Source organism: Phyllopteryx taeniolatus, chromosome 7 (genome assembly GCF_024500385.1).
Source record: "Phyllopteryx taeniolatus isolate TA_2022b chromosome 7, UOR_Ptae_1.2, whole genome shotgun sequence".
Lineage (NCBI taxonomy): Eukaryota > Metazoa > Chordata > Actinopteri > Syngnathiformes > Syngnathidae > Phyllopteryx > Phyllopteryx taeniolatus.
Window position 1 is genome coordinate 15,960,036 of NC_084508.1, and position 19,798 is coordinate 15,979,833.

The 19,798-nt window shown below is 40.5% G+C and overlaps 1 protein-coding gene across 2 annotated transcripts in view; it reads right to left on the minus strand.

Annotated features, from left to right (window-relative positions):
• The window catches only part of pde4ba (phosphodiesterase 4B, cAMP-specific a), a 140,496-nt gene that overhangs the window by 108,162 nt on the left and 12,536 nt on the right, over positions 1 to 19,798 (minus strand). The window contains exons 2-3 of one of the 2 annotated variants that reach the window (XM_061778640.1): positions 16,474 to 16,567; positions 9,535 to 9,773 (exon numbers count right to left, since the gene is read on the minus strand). In XM_061778640.1, coding sequence (XP_061634624.1) covers positions 9,535 to 9,773; positions 16,474 to 16,515 — 281 coding nt within the window. In that variant the 5' untranslated portion in view covers positions 16,516 to 16,567. Of the gene's footprint in view, positions 1 to 2,000; positions 2,995 to 9,534; positions 9,774 to 16,473; positions 16,568 to 19,798 lie in introns of those variants that run through there. The other variant, XM_061778641.1, reaches the window with a different exon arrangement.

Consider the following 19,798-nt stretch of genomic DNA (forward strand, 5'->3'; position numbering starts at 1 on the left):
ACACTACCTCCCTCCCCTTTCAATGACAAGCACACTTCATCATATGCTGATTACTGCTTTGGTAGATGGTCTTCACCTTTATAGATCATATTAAAGCTGTTTGACAATGTTAAGAACACACAAGGAGCTGTGTATTTTATTATTTTTTTTAATGAAGGACAAGAGTCACTTTGAGGCTCGAAAGTAGACTTGAGCAGTTCCCACCACTAATCCATACATTGCGTAACACAGCAAACACTCCCTTCACATTCACAGTGGTGGCAGCTTACTGCAGAAGAAAAATAAATAAATGGGGGCGAGCATGGGGGTGGGGTGAAAATGAGAGAAAGAGAAAATGGCAAAGCATTTCATTCATAAAGTTAAGATGTGAGGATGTAACATGCAGTATTAAAAAGTGAATGTTTAGACAAATCATATGTACGACACATCATACAGTATATAGGTTAAATTGTATTGTGTTGGTTTGCGATTTATTTACAGTAACCTTAAGAGGCTTCATATTCCATAAGCTAACCCATCCATTTTCTACTGCTTATCCGAGGTCGGGTCGCGGGGGCAGTAGCTTTAGCAGGGACGCCCAGACTTCCCTCTCCCCAGCCACTTCCTCCAGCTCTTCCGAGGGGATCCCGAGGCGTTCCCAGGCCAGCCGAGAGACGTAGTCTCTCCAACGTGTCCTGGGTCGTCCCCGGGGTCTCCTCCCGGTGGGATGTGCCCGAAACACCTCACTAGGGAGGCGTCCGGGAGGCATCAGAATCAGATGTCCCAGCCGCCTCATCTGCCTCCTCTCGATGCGGAGGAGCAGCGGCTCTACTCTGAAATCCTCCCGGATGACCGAGCTTCTCACGCTATCTCTAAGGGAGAGCACAGACACCCTGCGGAGGAAACTCATTTCGGCCGCTTTCATCCTGAATCTTGCTCTTTTGCTCACGACCCACAGCTCGTGACCATTGGTGAGGGTAGGAACGTAGATCGACCGTTAAATCGTGAGCTTCGCCTTTCGGCTTAGCTCCTATATGTGTGTCACTTCATAAAATTGTGTCTATGGATTGTATGGAAAACACGGATTTCGTGGCCATGCTCGTTAAAACAAAGTGAAAGTATGGAAGTTGTCTGTGTAGGCATCCCAGTGGTTGGCTTTCTGTAAGTCTTTTGACACTGCACTTGCTTTGAAAGACTTGAGACTGCCAAAATAGGCAGACTTGCATCGGTGAAACAAAAATACTGCGAGAGAACATGGATGTTGAGGAACACAAAGTATACAAGCTATAATGTGGGGGTCACGTACACCCGCCCCCTCCCCACACACGCACACACACACAGACACACACACACACAGACAATTGGTTGGAATGTAATCACAAATGTGTGGTAAACTTTATCCGGATATTGTAAGTATTTCATATATATTGCATTAAGGTATTCGTCACAAAAAAATATGTGGTTTACATTTACCCAATTAAAGTGGCTGCAAGTTGTTACCCTAAATTTATTGGGTAAAATATTTTGTTCCTTTTGTAAAGTGATTTATGTGATTTTTATTAGATTACATAATTTCTTAGCCCAGTGGCAAATCACCAGACAGTTGTCATATTTTAGTTTGGCCTCCCTTGTGATGACAGGAAATTCTAATCTAAATCTAAATTAACTGTCTTATGACCGATGAGGAATTCTTTACTCCATTTTTCTTTACTTGTTCAGTCTACAGAATTATATTTGCTCCACTTCTCTTTCTCCTGCTGTGACTCCACGGTTCATCCCTCGTTTGTTGTTTGCCTCCTTTATCTTTGTTTCTCAACCCACTCGCTCCAGGCTATCTCTCTCAATTATAACCCAATTTACCCATCATTTTGTCCTCAGTAGATGTCTTTCCTTCTATCATCCTTTACTGTAATCATGTCCCATCCCTTGTTTTGTCCATTCCTCCCAATACCCCATTCAGTTTGCCCCACCTTGTTTCTCCTGTCCCATGCATCACCCCTCCTAGTGCCCATCAGCCTTACCAGGTGTGTGCTACAGTGAAGCGTCGCCTCTGCCTGATGCTCTTGTTGACCATCAACTTGCGGAAGAGCCGCGGGGAGCTCCGTGGGGAAAGTTTAGGGGATGTAGCGCCCCGTTTACCTCCCACCACACCGGGGACTTTGGGGGGCTCCAGTTCTAGATGCATATGCTCCTTGAATGTCCGAATGCAGGAGTCCATCTCAACACTCAGCTCGTTTGAGGACATCTTTGTGGGCTGGATGACAGACTCTTTCAAATTCAGCCAATATCTGTCCAAAGTCAGTCACATCAGCTGCTCATAGAAAGCAGGTTTAGTCTTCCTCTTGATTAGAGACAGTGACGTTGCGGAGAAAAGAACAAGGCCAAGTCGCATACGTGCAACCCAGAAAAGGCCAACACACACATACCTTTTGTGTTGTTTGGGGTTGCTTTGCCTCCGTGCTGTTATTAAGGTGGTTAGGGATTAGCTAGCCAGCAGTCATGCCCGCTCCCTTTCTCTGCTGCACTGTGCGTTTCTGCTGGTCGTCCTTTCATCTGAGGCTCTCAAGGGGAGTTTACACAAAGCAGGATCACATCTAACTCCTCGGAGGACACAGAAATGAGTGGTTCTCACCTTCCTGGTCTGAATGACTGATCAATTGCTTCTGGCTGTGTTTCTATGTCACTCTCTGCTCCTGCTAAGAGCACATCCCAGGACCGACTCTTTCTGGCAGTCCATCCACGCAGTTTGATGCTGGAGAGCTACCTTATGAAAGATTCAGAGGGGCTTAAAATTGCCTCCTTCTCTCTTGCTCTGCTCTCTCCATCAACTTCTGCTTGACTGACCTCCTCAGTGGGAAAACAGCCCCGACATCTCCAAAGGCACTCCCGGTGTGGCACACACTGACTCAAACTATGTAGAGCCCCGAGTCAGATTGCTCGTCACTTTCACAAGCAGAGCGACGAGCGGAGCACAAGATGCAGGGAAATGCTTCACTTGCTTTTTCATTCAGGATCTGCACAGCTGAGGAGCTGAGAGCAGGCATGCGGGGAGTGCAAGCCACGCCTCTGCATGAGAGGATTGGCTGGTTGCTGGAGTGACGACAAGCTGGCATGCTCGGTAACAGGTTGCCTGACTTATTTATTATTTTTTTCCTATAGAGGGGATTTGCGGTAATTCGGATGATGTTGTGACCTTTAGCGAGGCAGGGAAGCAGAAAGTGTAGGCCAAGAAAAAAAACATTTGCACAAGCGATAAAGGCAAACAGCTTAATGGGTATCCGGGAACTGAAACACACACGCTGCTCAAAAGGTCAGCTGATTTAAATAAACACTTGCATGTATATAAGTCTTCCGAAATAAGGCACACATTAAAACACTGTACTCATCAACAGTGCAGCATCACATTCTTTCTCTTTGTCTCTTTCTCAGCAATCTAACCATTTCCACTGAAAGAAGGAACACTGACATATTTCTGATTGAAAAACGTAAATACACCAAGGAAGTGACAACAGGTGAGGGGCAAAATTAATTCTAACGTAAAAACAATGAGAATTTTAAATATACGGCAGACCCATTATTAAAATTTTAGCACTTTGTCCGTGCAGCGGACTGTGTTGTTGTCTTATAAAGCCAGTATTTCAAAAAGTAAACTACAGCGCTGATATGTGGTTCAGATCTTTTTACAGAAGCCTCCGTGTCAAGACAGAGGCTGTCCACATTGAAACTACCCTGTAGCCATTAATTTTTGTAATTTCCGTAGTGCAACACAAAACAGGAAGTGAATGATTCTCATTTCATGCCTACATCCGATTTATTGCTCTACATTTTTGTTCATTTACATGTACATTTCAACTGACACAAATTTGATTTGTGTTTGCCCAAATTGCGCACAAATAATTGCAAACGCATCACCTCTGGTCTTCCATCCATCCATCCATCCATTTTCTGAGCCGCTTCTCCTCACTAGGGTCGCGGGCGTGCTGGAGCCTATCCCAGCTATCATCGGGCAGGAGGCGGGGTACACCCTGATCTGGTTGCCAGCCAATCGCAGGGCACATACAAACAAACAACCATTTGCACTCACATTCACACCTACGGCCAATTTAGAGTCGTCATTTAACCTACCATGCATGTTTTTGCGATGTGGGAAGAAACCGGAGTGCCCAAAGAAAACCCACGCAGGCACGGGGAGAACATGCAAACTCCACACAGGCGGGGCCGGGCATTGAACCCCGGTCCTCAGAACTGTGAGGCTGACGCTCTAACCAGTCGTCCACCGTGCCGCCCACCTCTGGTAATACGGAATAAAAATAAATACATGTTGCAAAAATTGTTTTCTTTTTTTTTTTTCTTTTTTTTTTTCCATTTGCCCATAAAATACATTTTGTATACAACACAAAATGAATAAAATACCTCAATTAACCAATTGAAACTGTTAACATTAAAAGTTAACATTTTTATACTGTAAAATATACACAGTATTCTGTAACAGTGTTTACATTTTTACTGTATTTCTTATGGGGAATATCCAAGGGTCAACCTATATTTGTCAAACACCGGCTGTTAACTGGGGCCCTAAGATTTTCAGAGGCCCCAAAATATCTCATAAAAAGCGATTCATAATGTTTTTTTTTGGTTTTTTGTTTTAAGCAATCATCGTTTTAATTTTAATTCACCCACTTTAAAACACAGTATAATGCTTACTAGTCCATCATAATTGTTTTGACTGCTCTTCTCGTGCAATGGACTATTCCTTATTCTTATGGCATATGTGCAGACTTGATTCAGGAAGATGTAGCAAAACAAACTTGATGGTGCAGTTGTGAGGAAAAATAAGCCAAGTTAACCCAGTGGAGTGGTGAAGAGGAGAAGGCAAGAGGAAAACATTTCATCAGGGGGAAGTGGATCTTGCATGTCTAACTGTAAGTGAGGTGAAGGTGATGAGGCGGGGGGTGTCTGTGTGTCGGACTAATGTCTTCAGATGAGAGACCTTAATGTAGTGTGTCCAGTTACATAACATCCTCTCTTCTTAACTCCCTTTTTCATATTACAGCCCTCGCTTGTGAGGGCAAACAACAGTGCATTGTGGCCCAGATTAGAGGACATAAATTGATACACAAAGGTTTGTGGAGTAAGAGAGAAAAGACGGAGAGTGGGGAAAAAAACTCGGACAACAGAGTACAGTCAGGGGAAAATAATGAAAGGAAGAGTGAGAATGAAAACAGTTAAAGGGGGAACAAATATAGCTGAAAGCTTCAAAGAGCTTTGTTATTAGAAGGTCACTTTATCCTTACGGAGTTTACACAAATTTTTAATCTGGCACTGCATTTATGATTGATTAAAGACTTACAAATTCATCTGGTGACCATTCTAGGGTGTAATAGATGGATGGATAGATGGACAGACGAACGCAAAGATGGCCAGATGGATGGAAAGATGGATTTAACGATTCTGATTTAACGAGTTTGTGTCCAGAATGCTACATAATACTATGATTCCCATGGATTCCATTAATTTACACACACATACACACATTGTATATATATTGTATGTATGTGTGTATATATATATATATAAAATGTATATAAAATATGTATATATATATATACACACACACACACACAGACACACAATAAGGAAACTAAACTTTTTACATCAAGTGCCACCTCAAAAATTACTTCGCTCTCCGAGTACCGACATAATGACCAACATTAAAACACGGTAGTGTAGTAGGCCCAAATGTTCATCAAAAATAAGGCTTAAGTTTTATTCCAAAAAGTTTTAGGAATAAAACCTTTGCCATAGTTCAGGCGTTTTAGGCTGCAGCAGCTTCAGTAACAGACACATTTGAAAGTTTGCTGACAATACAGTTATTAGTCTTCTACAGGACCATGGGCCTGCTGTAGACAAATTTGTAGCTTGGTGCGACAAGTCATCTCTCGAGTTGAACATGTCAAAAACCTAAGACATGATCATGGGTTTTAGGAAGTCTACCTCTTTTCCACCAACAACTATTATTAACTCATTCACTGCCATTGACGGCTGTTGAATTCAAATGTCCAGTGATTAAATGTGCGTTGCGATGGTGGAGAAGTACAAATATCAAATATTTATGTATGGTCCTAGAAAATGAATTGCGTTTCGAACCTCATGTTGATGTTACCTCATAAAAGGTTCAGCAAAGATTGTACTTTCTGAGGAAAATTTGATCTTTCCATGTTTCTACTGAGATAATGACTCTCTTTTACATACATTTTATTGAATCTGTTTTATCCTTTTGTATTGTTGCATGGTTTAGAAACCTGAACTTGTCTGAAAAGAATTGCTTCTGTAGTCTTGTTAAAACTGTTGGAAAATTCTCAGAAAGTCAGCTGGCCGGGCTCGTGTCTATCTATAACAGGCAAGTCCTGAAGATTGCTATTGACATTATGAATTGTCCTAATCATCCACTCTAAAATGATTTTGAGCTTTTACCCTCAGGCCGTCGGTTTTGGGCTCTTAAGAGGAGGACAAAAAGACTCCATGTTTCATTTATCCCCAGCACAATTTATTTACTTAATGGGAATTAATGTTCATTATCCAGGAGCAAAAATTATTAAAAAAAAAATAAAAATCAATCCTTACACCTGCATAATTTCGGCAATCAGTCTATATAGCACATATAGCGCACTCAGCTTTGGAACAATTAAGTTTATCAGCAAGAGAAATAATTGATTACCAAAATATATATTAATAATAGTAGGAAAGAAGGACTTCCACATGAGAGTCAAGTACTAAAATTGTACAGATTATATGGATACACACGCACCCTTACAAGGCTTCACTTGGGATGTTCACAATGTTCAGGAAGATGCTGCTGACCCAGACATTTAACAGCAGAGGGAACTGAAGGAGACATGGTGTACATCAGGGGCTCTGAAAATAGAGGATGCTCACTAGGGTAAACACAAAATGTCTGCCAGAGAGTGACGCACACCTTGCCTGCTGTGAACACTACAAACTGGACTGAGCTTGATCTAACAGAAGAAATGACGACAGATATGAGAGTGTCATCAGATCCTCAAAATGCCTGAGTCAATGAATATCCTTGTAGAATGAGAAATGCAAAAAAAAAAAAAAACTGCCTTTCCAAATACCGTACTGCTGTTCATAGACTTGATATTATTACATTTTCATCAATCCAAAATTAACCCTCATAAGTTGGTTAGAAAGCGTATCCTTCCTCACAGGTTACAGAAGTCATAACCCATCAGGAGGGATACACATTGAGTATCTTTTTTGGATGATGATGATGATGATGTGAACCAAAATACAGTATGTCCCATGTTTTCACTGCTCTCTTCTGGAAGAAAATGACACTGCAACTCCACAAAAGCTCAGGAATAAACATCATTTGAGTGAGGAGAGGTGTAGTTACGGTAATTGGATTTTGGTCATTAAAAATGGTCATTATCCTATTGAGAGATGGAGACAGTAAACAAAAATGTCCTCCTAAGATGAAGTTCCCCATAGCAGCATTTTTGTCAAAACAGGACAACATTGCTTTCATTAAAAGAAGACTTTTCTTGAAAGAAACGATTCATTCACTCATCTTCTAACTGACCGAGAAACACTGGTTGCTATAGTCGAGTATAGTGTAACATTTACTCCCCTACTTGTTGATCTGATTGGTGCATGATGGGTGTGGCATACAGGTGATTCCTACAATTACATTTCAAAGTTTTTTTCCAACATCCCCTTCGAGTTATGAAATACACACTGTACATGCATGAATCTCAACATTCAGTGTTGTGTTACCTCTCTATGCCAAATACTATATATATATATATATATATATATATATACACACACACATACACACACACACACACACAGAGTGGGTACGGAAAGTATTCAGACACCCTTAGATTTTTCACTCTGTTATATTGCAGCCATTTGCTAAAATCGTATAAGTTCTTTTTTTTCCCTCATTAATGTACACACAGCACCCCATATTGACAGAAAAAAAAAAACGCAATTGTTGAAATTTTTGCAGATTTATTAAAATAGAAAAACTGAAATATCACACAGCCATAAGTATTTAGACCCTTTGCTCAGTATTTAGTAAAAGCACCGTTAGAGCTAATACAGCCATGAGTCTTTTTGGGAATGATGCCCACCTGGATTTGAGGATTCTCTGCCATTCCTCCTTGCAGATCCTCTCCAGTTCTGTCAGGTTGGATGGTGAACGTTGGTGCACAGCCATTTTCAGGTCTCTCCAGAGATGCTCAATTGGGTTTAAGTCAGGGCTCTGGCTGGGCCATTCAAGAACAGTCACAGAGTTGTTCTTAATCCTCTCCTTCGTTATTTTAGCTGCGTGCTTAGTGTCATTGTCTTGTTAGAAGGTGAACCTTTGGCCCAGTCTGAGGTTCTGAGCACTCTGGAGAAGGTTTTCGTCCAGGATATCTTTGTACTTGACCGTATTCATCTTTCCTTCGATTGCGACCAGTTGTCCTGTCCCTGCAGCTGAAAACCACCCCCACAGCATGATGCTGCCACCACCATGCTTCACTGTTGGGACTGTATTGGACAGGTGATGAGCAGTGCCTGGTTTTCTCCACACATACCGCTTAGAATTAAGGCCAAAAAGTTCTATCTTGGTCTCATCAGACCAGAAAATCTTATTTCTCACCATCTTGGAGTCCTTTAGGTTTTTTTTAGCAAACTCCATGCGGGCTTTCATGTGTCTTGCACTGAGGAGAGGCTTCCGTCGGGCCACTCTGCCATAAAGCCCCGAATGGTGGAGGGCTGCAGTGATGGTTGACTTTCAAGAACTTTCTCCCATCTCCCGACAGCATCTCTGGAGCTCAGCCACAGTGATCTTTGGGTTCTTCTTTACCTCTCACCAAGGCTCTTGTCCCAAACATCTCCCATTAAGGATTGGAGACCACAGTGCTCTTAGGAACCTTAAGTGCAACAGAAATTGTTTTGTAACCTTGGCCAGATCTGTGCCTTGCCACAATTCTTTCTCTGAGATCTTCAGCCAGTTCCTTGGACCTCATGATTCTCATTTGCTCTGACATGCACTGTGAGCTGTAAGGTCTTATTTAGACAGGGGTGTGGCTTTCCTAATCAAGTCCAATCAGTATAATCAAAGACAGCTGGACTCCAATGAAGGTGTAGAACCATCTCAAGGATGATCAGAAGAAATGGACAGCACCCGAGTTAAATATATGAGTGTCACAGCAAAGGGTCTGAATACTTATGGTTGTGTGATATTTCAGTTTTTCTTTTTTAATAAATCTGCAAAAGTTTCAACAATTCCATTTTTTTCTGTCAATATGAGGAAAAAATGAACTTAAATGATTTTAATAAATGTCTGCAATATAACAAAGAGTGAAAGATTTAAGTGGGTCTGAATACTTGCCGTACCCACTGTATATACCGTATATATACTGTATATACACACACACACACACACACAGACACACACACACGCACAATTAAGGAAGGTAACATGGTAATTTTTGTTCCATCACGCAACATTGCTTATTTCAATTCTACAAAAGTACTTACCAATCGGGGTCAACCGGCGTGATGTCTATCCTGGGAGGGGCTCCAAAAGGTAAAGATGTAGGTCGGGACATGACGTCATCGTCAGGTGTCCGAGCCCTCTCCCCCTGACGCCACGACAATGGTGGCAGCTGCAAGTTGCCAGATAAACGCCTCCGGCCTCTGCGCAGGTCGACACCCAGTGTGCATGTTGGGGATGTAAAAGACTCGCTGAGGCAACAATCTGACAGCTCTTTGCCATCCTGAAAAGAGAGATCAAGCAATGAGGTCATTTTTGGATTGGGAAGGTTACATAATGCTGATATAACACTTATTAGGATTAAAAAATAAGTCATGTGAGCCATGTGGAACTTTCTCTCTGTGGATATCTTAAAATACTCAAGTTACAGTACTTTTTTTTTTTTTTTTTTAATCTTCCCACTAAGGGGCACTGCAGTACAGATGTATTTGAGAACTAATAGTTCTGTTTTTCTTTTTGTTGTTGGGGGTTTTAATTGTTTTTTTGTTTTTACCTGATGCAGCTTTTTTTATTGTTTCCCCCCACAGTACTTCTGTATTATTTTCATGACTTTGTGTGTGCTGTGATGTGGTGTGGCGTACAGTATGTGCGTTCTGGACTGTCATGACATATCTTAATATTTTATTGGTTTTATTTCTTGACAGTTGTTTCTCTTCATTTTACAAGTGCTGTTTAGTCTCTTTTGCTCTTTGACTTGAATGAACGAAGCTGGACATAGTATATTAACATGGTATACCTGTAGTACCCAAAACATCCATCCATCCATTTTCTGAGCCGCTTCTCCTCACTAGGGTCGCGGGCGTGCTGGAGCCTATCCCAGCTATCATCGGGCAGGAGGCGGGGTACACCCTGAACTGGTTGCCAGCCAATCGCAGTACCCAAAACAGTAACTGCATACTGGGACTGTGCAACAACATTTACGAGGCTATCACCATGAGTGTAAAAACAACAGAGGCTCCCTTAGTACTCAAGGTTAATCAGGCTTGAGCCCCAGACAGCTTTGGACATACCACACATAAATAAAATGAGTGTCATGACCGTCACATCGATGGCCAAATACTACATGAATCAAATTTATTGGCTATCATCTAAAATCACACTTGCACTTATATATTATAGATAAATGCACAGCATCTTTCTGGCACTTAGCATTTCAGTAAACACAAGTCTGCTGGTTCCACAATGTTGTGTGCACGAGTTTACGTTCATTCAGATTAATCTGCCAAATCTGTCTTCATTCTCCATAGTCTAATTACCTCTTTACAATGCCGTTTAATATTATTTCTAGAAATGTGTTTTATAAATGAAGGCCTGTGCTGAAACAAGCAGTCTGGAGAAGGCACCCTTCAAACCTCAGACAGCAGAAGGCGCTCGGAGGAGTGGGCCAAAATATCTGTCGACAGGTACACAAGTCTCAGAGTTACAGTATAGCAATTGTTTGATTGGGGTTGTGCAACAAAATATTAAGCTAAGGGTATAGAGTTGTTGTTTTTTTCTGGGAGAGTATGCATTGTTTTTTGTTTTTTTTTAAATCATTCGTTTTGAATTAATTAATTAATTAATTAATTATGTTAGACCAAACAAATGAATGCTTGATTTTCATTGGTACATTTTCAGTGAATTCATATTCCATGCATGAAGCAGAGAAATCAAGTTGCAGGGTAACAATAAAAAAAACTAACACTCTTCTCCAATTGCCGATTGTCAAGTATAGCATACTCAATGCTATCTTGGGAGAATCTTCGTCCGGTGCGATACATGACTATACGAAGTGTGTGTATTTGTTGGCCCAAAGCAGGATGGGTCAGAAATCTCATTTCTAATTAAAGTTAATTGGACTTCTTACTAATTTGGATTTCTATATCGCCAAGTTCACCTATTCTGGTTATGAAAACTATATACTGTATTTGCAAAGTCTTGACCCTTGAGGTTTTGCTGGGCTTCAGAGGATTTTCAGATTTCAAATTTGGACAACCTGGCAACCTTTAAGTTTTGAGAATGACCGAGCTTGTGTTTGGTTTACAACGGGTCAGAAAATGGGCAGAAATGTTGATCAGTTTTCCTGAGTCCGAGCTGATGTCCATGAATGTCTTGCTTTGTGTAAAACACAAAAACAACGAGTTTGACTTCATGGAGGACTAACTAACAATACCAGAAAGTATTCACATTTGAGAGGCTGAAATCAGAGGATTTTGACTTTTGAAAAATAATATTTTAAAAATGGTTCAAAACCTGTAGTGGTACGCTCGCCTGACTTTGGTGCGGGCAGTGTGGGTTCAGTTCCCACTCAGTGATGGTGTGAATGTGAGTGTGAATGGTTGTCCGTGTCTATATGTGCCCTGCGACTGATTGGCGACCAGTTCAGGGTGTAGTCCGCCTTTTGCCCAAAGTCAGCTGGGATAGGCTCTGGCGCCTCGCAACCCTAACCAAGATAAGCGGTGTTGAAAATGGATGGATGGATGGATGGATGGATGGATGGGTGGTTCAAAACCTTTTCACTTGTTTTCCATTTTCTGTCCAATAACTAACTAACAAGAATAATAAGAATAGTGTTCAGTGTTGCTTTTGGACATTTAATTATCTGGCTACTTATTCTTTACTGGCATTGTGTTTCACCTGAAGGAGGGTTTAACAGTTTTGTTATTTAGTTCTTTGGTCACTATGGAGAGGAGCAGAGGATGATCATTTGCTCATAAAAGTTGCTTTACCCCTCACTTCTGAAATGATGGCTACACCATTTTAAGACACACCTTGAAAAAGATGGCATTCAAATACCTTCAATGACCAGCTCCCATCATGTCATTCATCTGTTCTCTCAGGTTGAAATGACCTGACAGAAAGGGAACTGTCCAAAGACATTTCAAGACAAGACATTTCATTCTTGTTTGATGGCCACTGGTTAAATAATATCATCACACTCCAAAAATCTCAACATGTGATAAAACAACACATTTATAACATTGTGACACTGCATTGGTCTGTTTGATATGTTAGCTACATAAATAGGTCATGTAACTGATTGAGGATTTCTCTAGTGCAGTGATTATCAATCAGGATGCAGTGGCACCCTCGAGTGCTGTGAGAGCTCATCAAAGATGAGATTACTGCGATAAATTATCCAATATTACTTTTGTCTGATAACGTTATGCATGATGATGCAACATTTTGGTTGAATTCCTAATAGTATGTATAGATTTGTTATTTGTATATATTTCCTAATAGATTAAAAACATGTGCCCTTGTCATATCTCAGGGCACGTATTGGCTCACCCATCCCCACCGAAGTCCGAATCACTCGAATCATTTGCCATGTTGATACCAAGGCAACATAGCAACAGGGAGGAAATGATGAGATGCGCTGAGAAACAGCACCTGCTTTCCATCAGGTGGGGGTATTGAGAGGGCGGAAAGAGGAAAAGACTGAGAGTGGGCTCTTGGTCAGGCAGATCGAAGGGGAAAGAGAGATTCAACAGCGGGATGAGCTGTTAGGGGAAGGACTTTCTGAGAGGGAGGCTAGGAGAGTGGCGTAAATTATATGAAATAAGATGTTCATCTGCGGCTTTGGATAACTTATGCTCAAATTTATAAGCATTGTGCTATTCCTCACAACACAACATAAATACAAACACACTCATGTGTCTGCAACTGCACACGCTTACTTTATAATATACAGTGTATACGAACATCTCATGTACTGTAGCTCCAGGGTGTGCCCTCTGTGTCATTGTTAGATTAGTTACTGGTATCATTAAGCGTTGGAAAATTACTTGAGCATGCAGTTGTTTTTGCTGTGAGGCACACTCAAACCAGATACTCGTTGAGAAATGCTGCACATCTTATACGCTATATGCTACCAAAGGGTTCGGGTGCTTCTTGATAGACAGTTCTTATTAGTTAGTTAGTTAGTTAGTTGGTTAGTTAGTTAGATAGTTAGATAGAAAGAAAGAAAGAAAGAAAGAAAGAAAGAAAAAGTCCTAGAACAGTCCTCTAAAAATGGCAAAGGCAACAGAATCTGAATAAAACTGTGTGGCAAAATATTCTCAAATCCTTTCTTTCTATTCTCGTCATCAATTCTTTACGGCCGTGAAAAAGACAGATCCCTCTGCCTGTGACAAGAAAATAAATTGCCCACTTTCTCTGGAAAGCAGAACATGTGACGTTTGATCAAATTGGCTTGTCTGACGCTGGAACATAAAAGTGCATTCAGTGAAATTGGCCAAAGACAATTTAATTCATTTCAGCTTTATTTATTTGGTTTACATACACAAATAGTTTAGTGGTGTTATAGTCCAGGGAGTAGTAACAAAGGGTAAACATAAATATCACCTTCATTCAAGACTCAATGTATTAAATACAACTCATAATCTTAGATTATCAAACCATTTTGTCCTAATTACAGTAAAGTAGTGAAAAGCTTGAATGTTGAAATTGTAAAATGAATTAATAAAACGTAAGTGTAAATTGATGAACAAGGATAATATGGTGTTAATTGACACACATAGAAACAAGTATTCACAAAGATATACGTGCAGACTGTACTGTTAGAGGCCAGAAAGTTACACAAAACAAATAAACAAATAAGAGAAAGTGTTTCGCATGCAGAATGGAAAGCACACAATGTTCAAACTTGCATCAGGAGATAAAGTGAGTGACTGAGTAATGCACACCCACATTCTCTGCTACCAAATATTTGAGAAACATTATTAGACACCCACAACCACTGCAGAGTGCAATATAAAGTGTACAGGTGCTACTCACAGCAAGCCACAAAGCTACTCACGTTGTCCTAAAATTACTCTAGCTCATTTTAAAGGGAATCAACCTTAAAAGGAAACATATGCTAATCCATGAACATGATGATTCATTTCGAGCAATTTATACATTAGAGTTTTGTTGGAGGAAAGACGATCATACAGTATACAATAGAAGCTCTGAAGTCCAACAGCCATGAGGCCATACAATTCTGAATTCAACTGAATTTATTAGGAAAACTAAATGTCGAAAGTTGTCAATTAACCTAGCATGCATGTTTTTGGGATGTGGGAGGAAACCGGAGTGCCCGGAGAAAACCCACGCAGGCACGGGGAGAACATGCAAACTCCACACAGGCGGGGCTGGGGATTGAACCCCGGACCTCTAAACAGTGAGGCAGACGCTCTGACCAGTCGTCCACCGTGCCGCCCACCTCTGGTAATACGGAATAAAAATAAATACATGTTGCAAAAATTGTTTTCTTTTTTTTTTTTCTTTTTTTTTTTTCCATTTGCCCATAAAATACATTTTGTATACAACACAAAATGAATAAAATACCTCAATTAACCAATTGAAACGGTTAACATTAAAAGTTAACATTTTTATACTGTAAAATATACACAGTATTCTGTAACAGTGTTTACATTTTTACTGTATTTCTTATGGGAAAATTCTGGCAACCCAGCTGCCAGATATTTTTGGGATTTTTTACGGAAACATTCTGCCAACCCTGCTGGCGAATCTTTTCCGTAAAAACTACAGAATGTTTTTTACAGGGCACCGCGTGGCATGAGTTGAAGGTCAGTGGCTTTGTTACATGGCATTCATCATTCACTCCATGACCAGCATCATTATTTTCTCACTATCGCGACACACACTTTCTTCTAACTACCACAACAGATAATTTACTTATACCATACATATACATACTCTGTTTGAGTGTGAGTTTCTGATCTTGTCCAACTTCCAACGTGTTGACATTTCTCTTCCTCATAATCAGTGGGACAAGCTGAAATTCACCCCTTAATCTTTATCTTCTATTGAAAAGCTGTGCATATCTCAAATCCAAAGCACTGCAATGCCACCATCTACAGGGATCTGTTTGTCATTACAGTTCTTTTCAAATTTAATATTCAAAGACAAGCTGTGTGAGACCCTCCTCCACACCTATTGTTTGAAAAACATATTTCACATCAGTAGACGTAAATGGCGGTGAACAGTTGGATTTCAGTTGACGACTCTAGACATCCATGGCAGTGAATGAGTTAACAGTGGTTAGCTTCTTCTAGTTACACTTGAATACCAAAGTGTTAATCAATAAAAGGCCTGTACAAATGGGATAAAACAGTCTGACAATGACAGTTTTTTTTCCTAATTCCATAATTTTACATGGCAGTCATTGATGAAATCTGAACAAATCGGAAGTCAACCAGCATCTGAGAAAAAAACAGCATCCCAGAACAAATTTTAGAGGTGCCACTTTATTTGAGTCTACCCCCTTTAGGAGATAGAGCAGATGAACTCTGGGAAACAGGTCATGCCACCAACAGGATGGAGTAGGAGTAGGAAGATCTAATCTTTGTCCTCACATTTCTCATCCACTACAGTTACCATTACACAAGAAGAACAGATTCATGGACATGAGAGGTTATAATTAAAAAGTTCAGATCAAGCAGAAATTGTTTTGAGAAAGTAGCAAAGTGAAACGAGGCAGTGTTTGTTCTGAAAACTATGAAATGGACGAGAGATCCTGCTTTGCTCTTTCTGTCCTTCCTTTTTAACTGTGTGGTTGCTCCTTAGAGCCCACCTCCTCTCTGTTGGCTCTTCTTCCACACACCCACTGTTCTTATCTAGTCACTTCCTGCCATTACATCTGTCAGAGAGAAGCAGACCTCAGCTATCAGTCTGCCTGCCTTATTATTTTGTTCTTTCACCTTATTGATGCGTTGTTGGCCTTTACAACATGCTGCACATCCTTACTGGGATCTTTGTCTCCTTACTATTCTCTTCTGTGAACGTTTAGAACCCGGATTCTTCTTTTACACCTGTGCATCCCTTCGCACAGCGCGCCTCACCTTGAGTTGAATTACTGCATTACTGAATTAAATATTTCAAATATGCATGCTCACTAAGGGTTTATGATATTGGACTATAATAACACAATGGCTTACATTGTTAGGAGACACTGTGAGGACACTCCGGCTCTTTCTCATCTTTCCTTGAGTAGACTATTCCACTGTCCGCCAAGGGCACATCCACCCACACCTGCAAGCCAAAATACAAACACACAGTTAAAATTGGGATGATGAAAATGATGCTTAAAATCTGGAATGTCAATATTGCTTTTACAGGATGAGAGGGCTAGTTAACCTCAGCGCATAGAACCAGTAGGCAAGGATACATGTTTTCCACAATGTTTTCTATAGCGTTTCTCCTCATTAGGGTCGCAGGTGAGCTGGAGCCTATCCCAGCTGACTTTATGAAAGAGGCAGGGTATACATTGGACTAGTCCGCTTTGTTGTTCTGTTGTTGTTGTTGTTGTTTTTTTTTTGCAAATGGCTCCAAAAAGAATGATTAAATGCCTTCTTTTTTTGGGTCACTCAAACAATATCATCTTGAATATCATATTTCCGATCACTGTCCAATCACAGGCAAATTATTTAACTTTTTTTACTCCCTGTGATCTCTTTTCTCAACAACATAATGAATCAGCAAGCTAATGAGATCTGAAGCTGCCTGAATGATCAACACATTTTGATTCCCCTATGCAAATGTTTCATAAACAGCAGACATGATTGACTCCACAGCTATTGAGCCACTCATTAATGAGCAGGCAGTCATTAAAAGGCCTGTATGTACCCCTCCGTATCTGCTTTTTTTCCCCCCTCAATGAATGAAGAATGGATATAATCTTTTTTTAGCAGTGGTAAAAGGAGATATGAAATGATGGCAAGACATTCAAAAAATACTAAAGAGAATATATTGGGGAGGTTGGGAAGTTAGGAATGAGGACACAACATTCATACATCCGTTTTCTATACAATTTATCTTGTTCATTGTGACTGGGAGTTGGAGCAAATCTCAGGTGACTTCAGGTGAATGGCAAACTGCACCTTGGACTGGTCAACAGTCAGTCACAGGGACATAAACAGACAACCTAGACACATGGACATAGACGGACAACATTCACACCATCACTGAGTAGATTTGAACACGCTGCATGTATGGAAGGCAGGCGAGTGAACTACAACTACCATTTTTCCGTTTTGCAATATACTCATCCTTGCACCAATAGATCAAGGGTAAAAGCCAGTCCTCCTCTGTCCTTAGGGAGCTGCAGAGTTTTATATCTGGTTATGTTGTTTTTTTCCTCCCCATATAAACCTTGGTATCCACTTGACCCACTCCATGAACTGATTTTGTGGATTCATCATTAGCAGAGACTGGAATAAGACTCTTGGTAGAGCACTTATCTTGATAATCTCTATCCTTAAACTTAAATCCAAAATACTACAGTATTTGACCATCTCTCCAAGTCCCCCCGAGTTTCTTGATTTATTTTTGTATAATTTGCATCAAATAGCTGATCTATTTCTTTTATGACACTGACTCCTAAGTATTTTATTGATTTGGCATTCCAATTGATTTTATATGCATCCTTTACGTCTTGGGACGTTGAATAATTCATTGACAAAATGAAAGCAAGCATATGTACGAAACATTTATCGTCAAAATAATGAATCCAATTTTAAATTTATACGGTCAACGGTTAGGGGATAAAGCAAAACAATTTTTTACGTTATTTATTTATTTGTGTATCTATTTATTTATTTATTTATTTAAATATGTTGCACTGGCCGGAAAGTAAAACATTTATCACACAAATGCAGTGTGCCAAATAGTAACTGCTAACGCACCTAATGCAGTGCTCCAGTGCATTGTGGTGCATTTTGAAATGATGTGTGGTGGGAGACAAGGAAGAGGGAGATGAGACACAAACTTCTTCTTCTCTTCTCCTGCCTTGCCACACAGTGTAGAAGATAATTGTACAACGCAAGCAAATGTCACAGGGTCCCACAAAACAGAGAATGGCCACAAATGGCCCACAGGCCATAGTTTGGACTGATCTACTGAGACTTTGTTCTGGCTATCTAGTTACCCTACACAATGGTTATATTCCCACACAATGCATCCAATGTTTATTTTATTTATCTGTCCCCCGCATTTCATACGGAACATTGTACACCTTATTACCAAGCTGCGTAAAATGGGTTATTGGTGGACCACAGTTGGATCACAACAAAGTGTCATGAAAATGGAAAACAAAATCAAGATGCTAATTGACTTAGTGTTGATTGTATGTCATGCAGTTTACAATGGGATACTTGTATTACCTGCTGGGACAGTGTTTTGTGTCAAACCGCAATTTATCCATATCTAAAATGCAACTGTAGTTTCATTCAAAGCGGCCATCTAAGTTTGCCAGAATGTGACATACATTGCAACCAAACAGCGTTCAACCCAGGGACATGCTCATCATAAGGAATAAAACATACACATAATTATAATAATTTTAAATTTTAGTTGTCTGGTCTGTTCTTTACATTGATTATATATTTTTAGTCCAATAATGTCTATGAGGCAGCACAGTGGCCGACTCGTCTACCTCACAGTTCTGAGGACCGGGTTTCAATCCCCGGCCCCGCCTGTGTGGAGTGTACATGTTCAACCCATGCTTGCGTGGGTTTTCTCCGGGCTCTCCGGTTTCTTCCCACATCTCAAAAACATGCATGGTAGGTTGATTGAAGACTCTAAATTGCCCGTTGGTGTGAATGTGAGTGTGATTGGTTTGCAACCAGTTCAGGGTGTACCCCGCCTCCTGCCCGATGATAGCTGGGATAGGCTCCAGCGCTCCCACGACCCTGGTGAGGATAAGTGGCTCAGAAAATGGATGGATGGATAATGTCTATGATTTCAGTCCAAACTGCTGGATTTGCATATTTTGTATGTTTAAATAGATTGGTAAAACCCAAAGTGTGGCAGCGAGCAGCCCAGCGTCAACACAGATTAGGCAATCCCTCACTAACAGGGTTTAGGTGGCTTGTAACTGGCAAGTGCCTGTTTCTGTCTCTCTTCACATCTTAATTTTAAGATTTTTAGACACTTTTAAATTACTCTCTAATTTTCCATAGTCAGTCTAATATATTTAACATTCTTGTGTTACATATTTAGCTTTACTTATTGCATAAAAACGCAGATTAAAAAGCATGAGGTGAGGCAGACAGTATTATGCCTCACTGAAGGGGGGTATACAAGAGCACAGGTTCCATTGCTGGAGTTCTTATACACAAGCTGCAATTCCAATATGAAGAGCGCAGCTACACATTTGATTTTGATTTTTCAATGAAAGATGTTTATCAATGATGGATATAATGACACGGCACTGACTGGTTAGCACATCTGCCTCACAGTTCTGATGACCCCGGTTCAAATCCG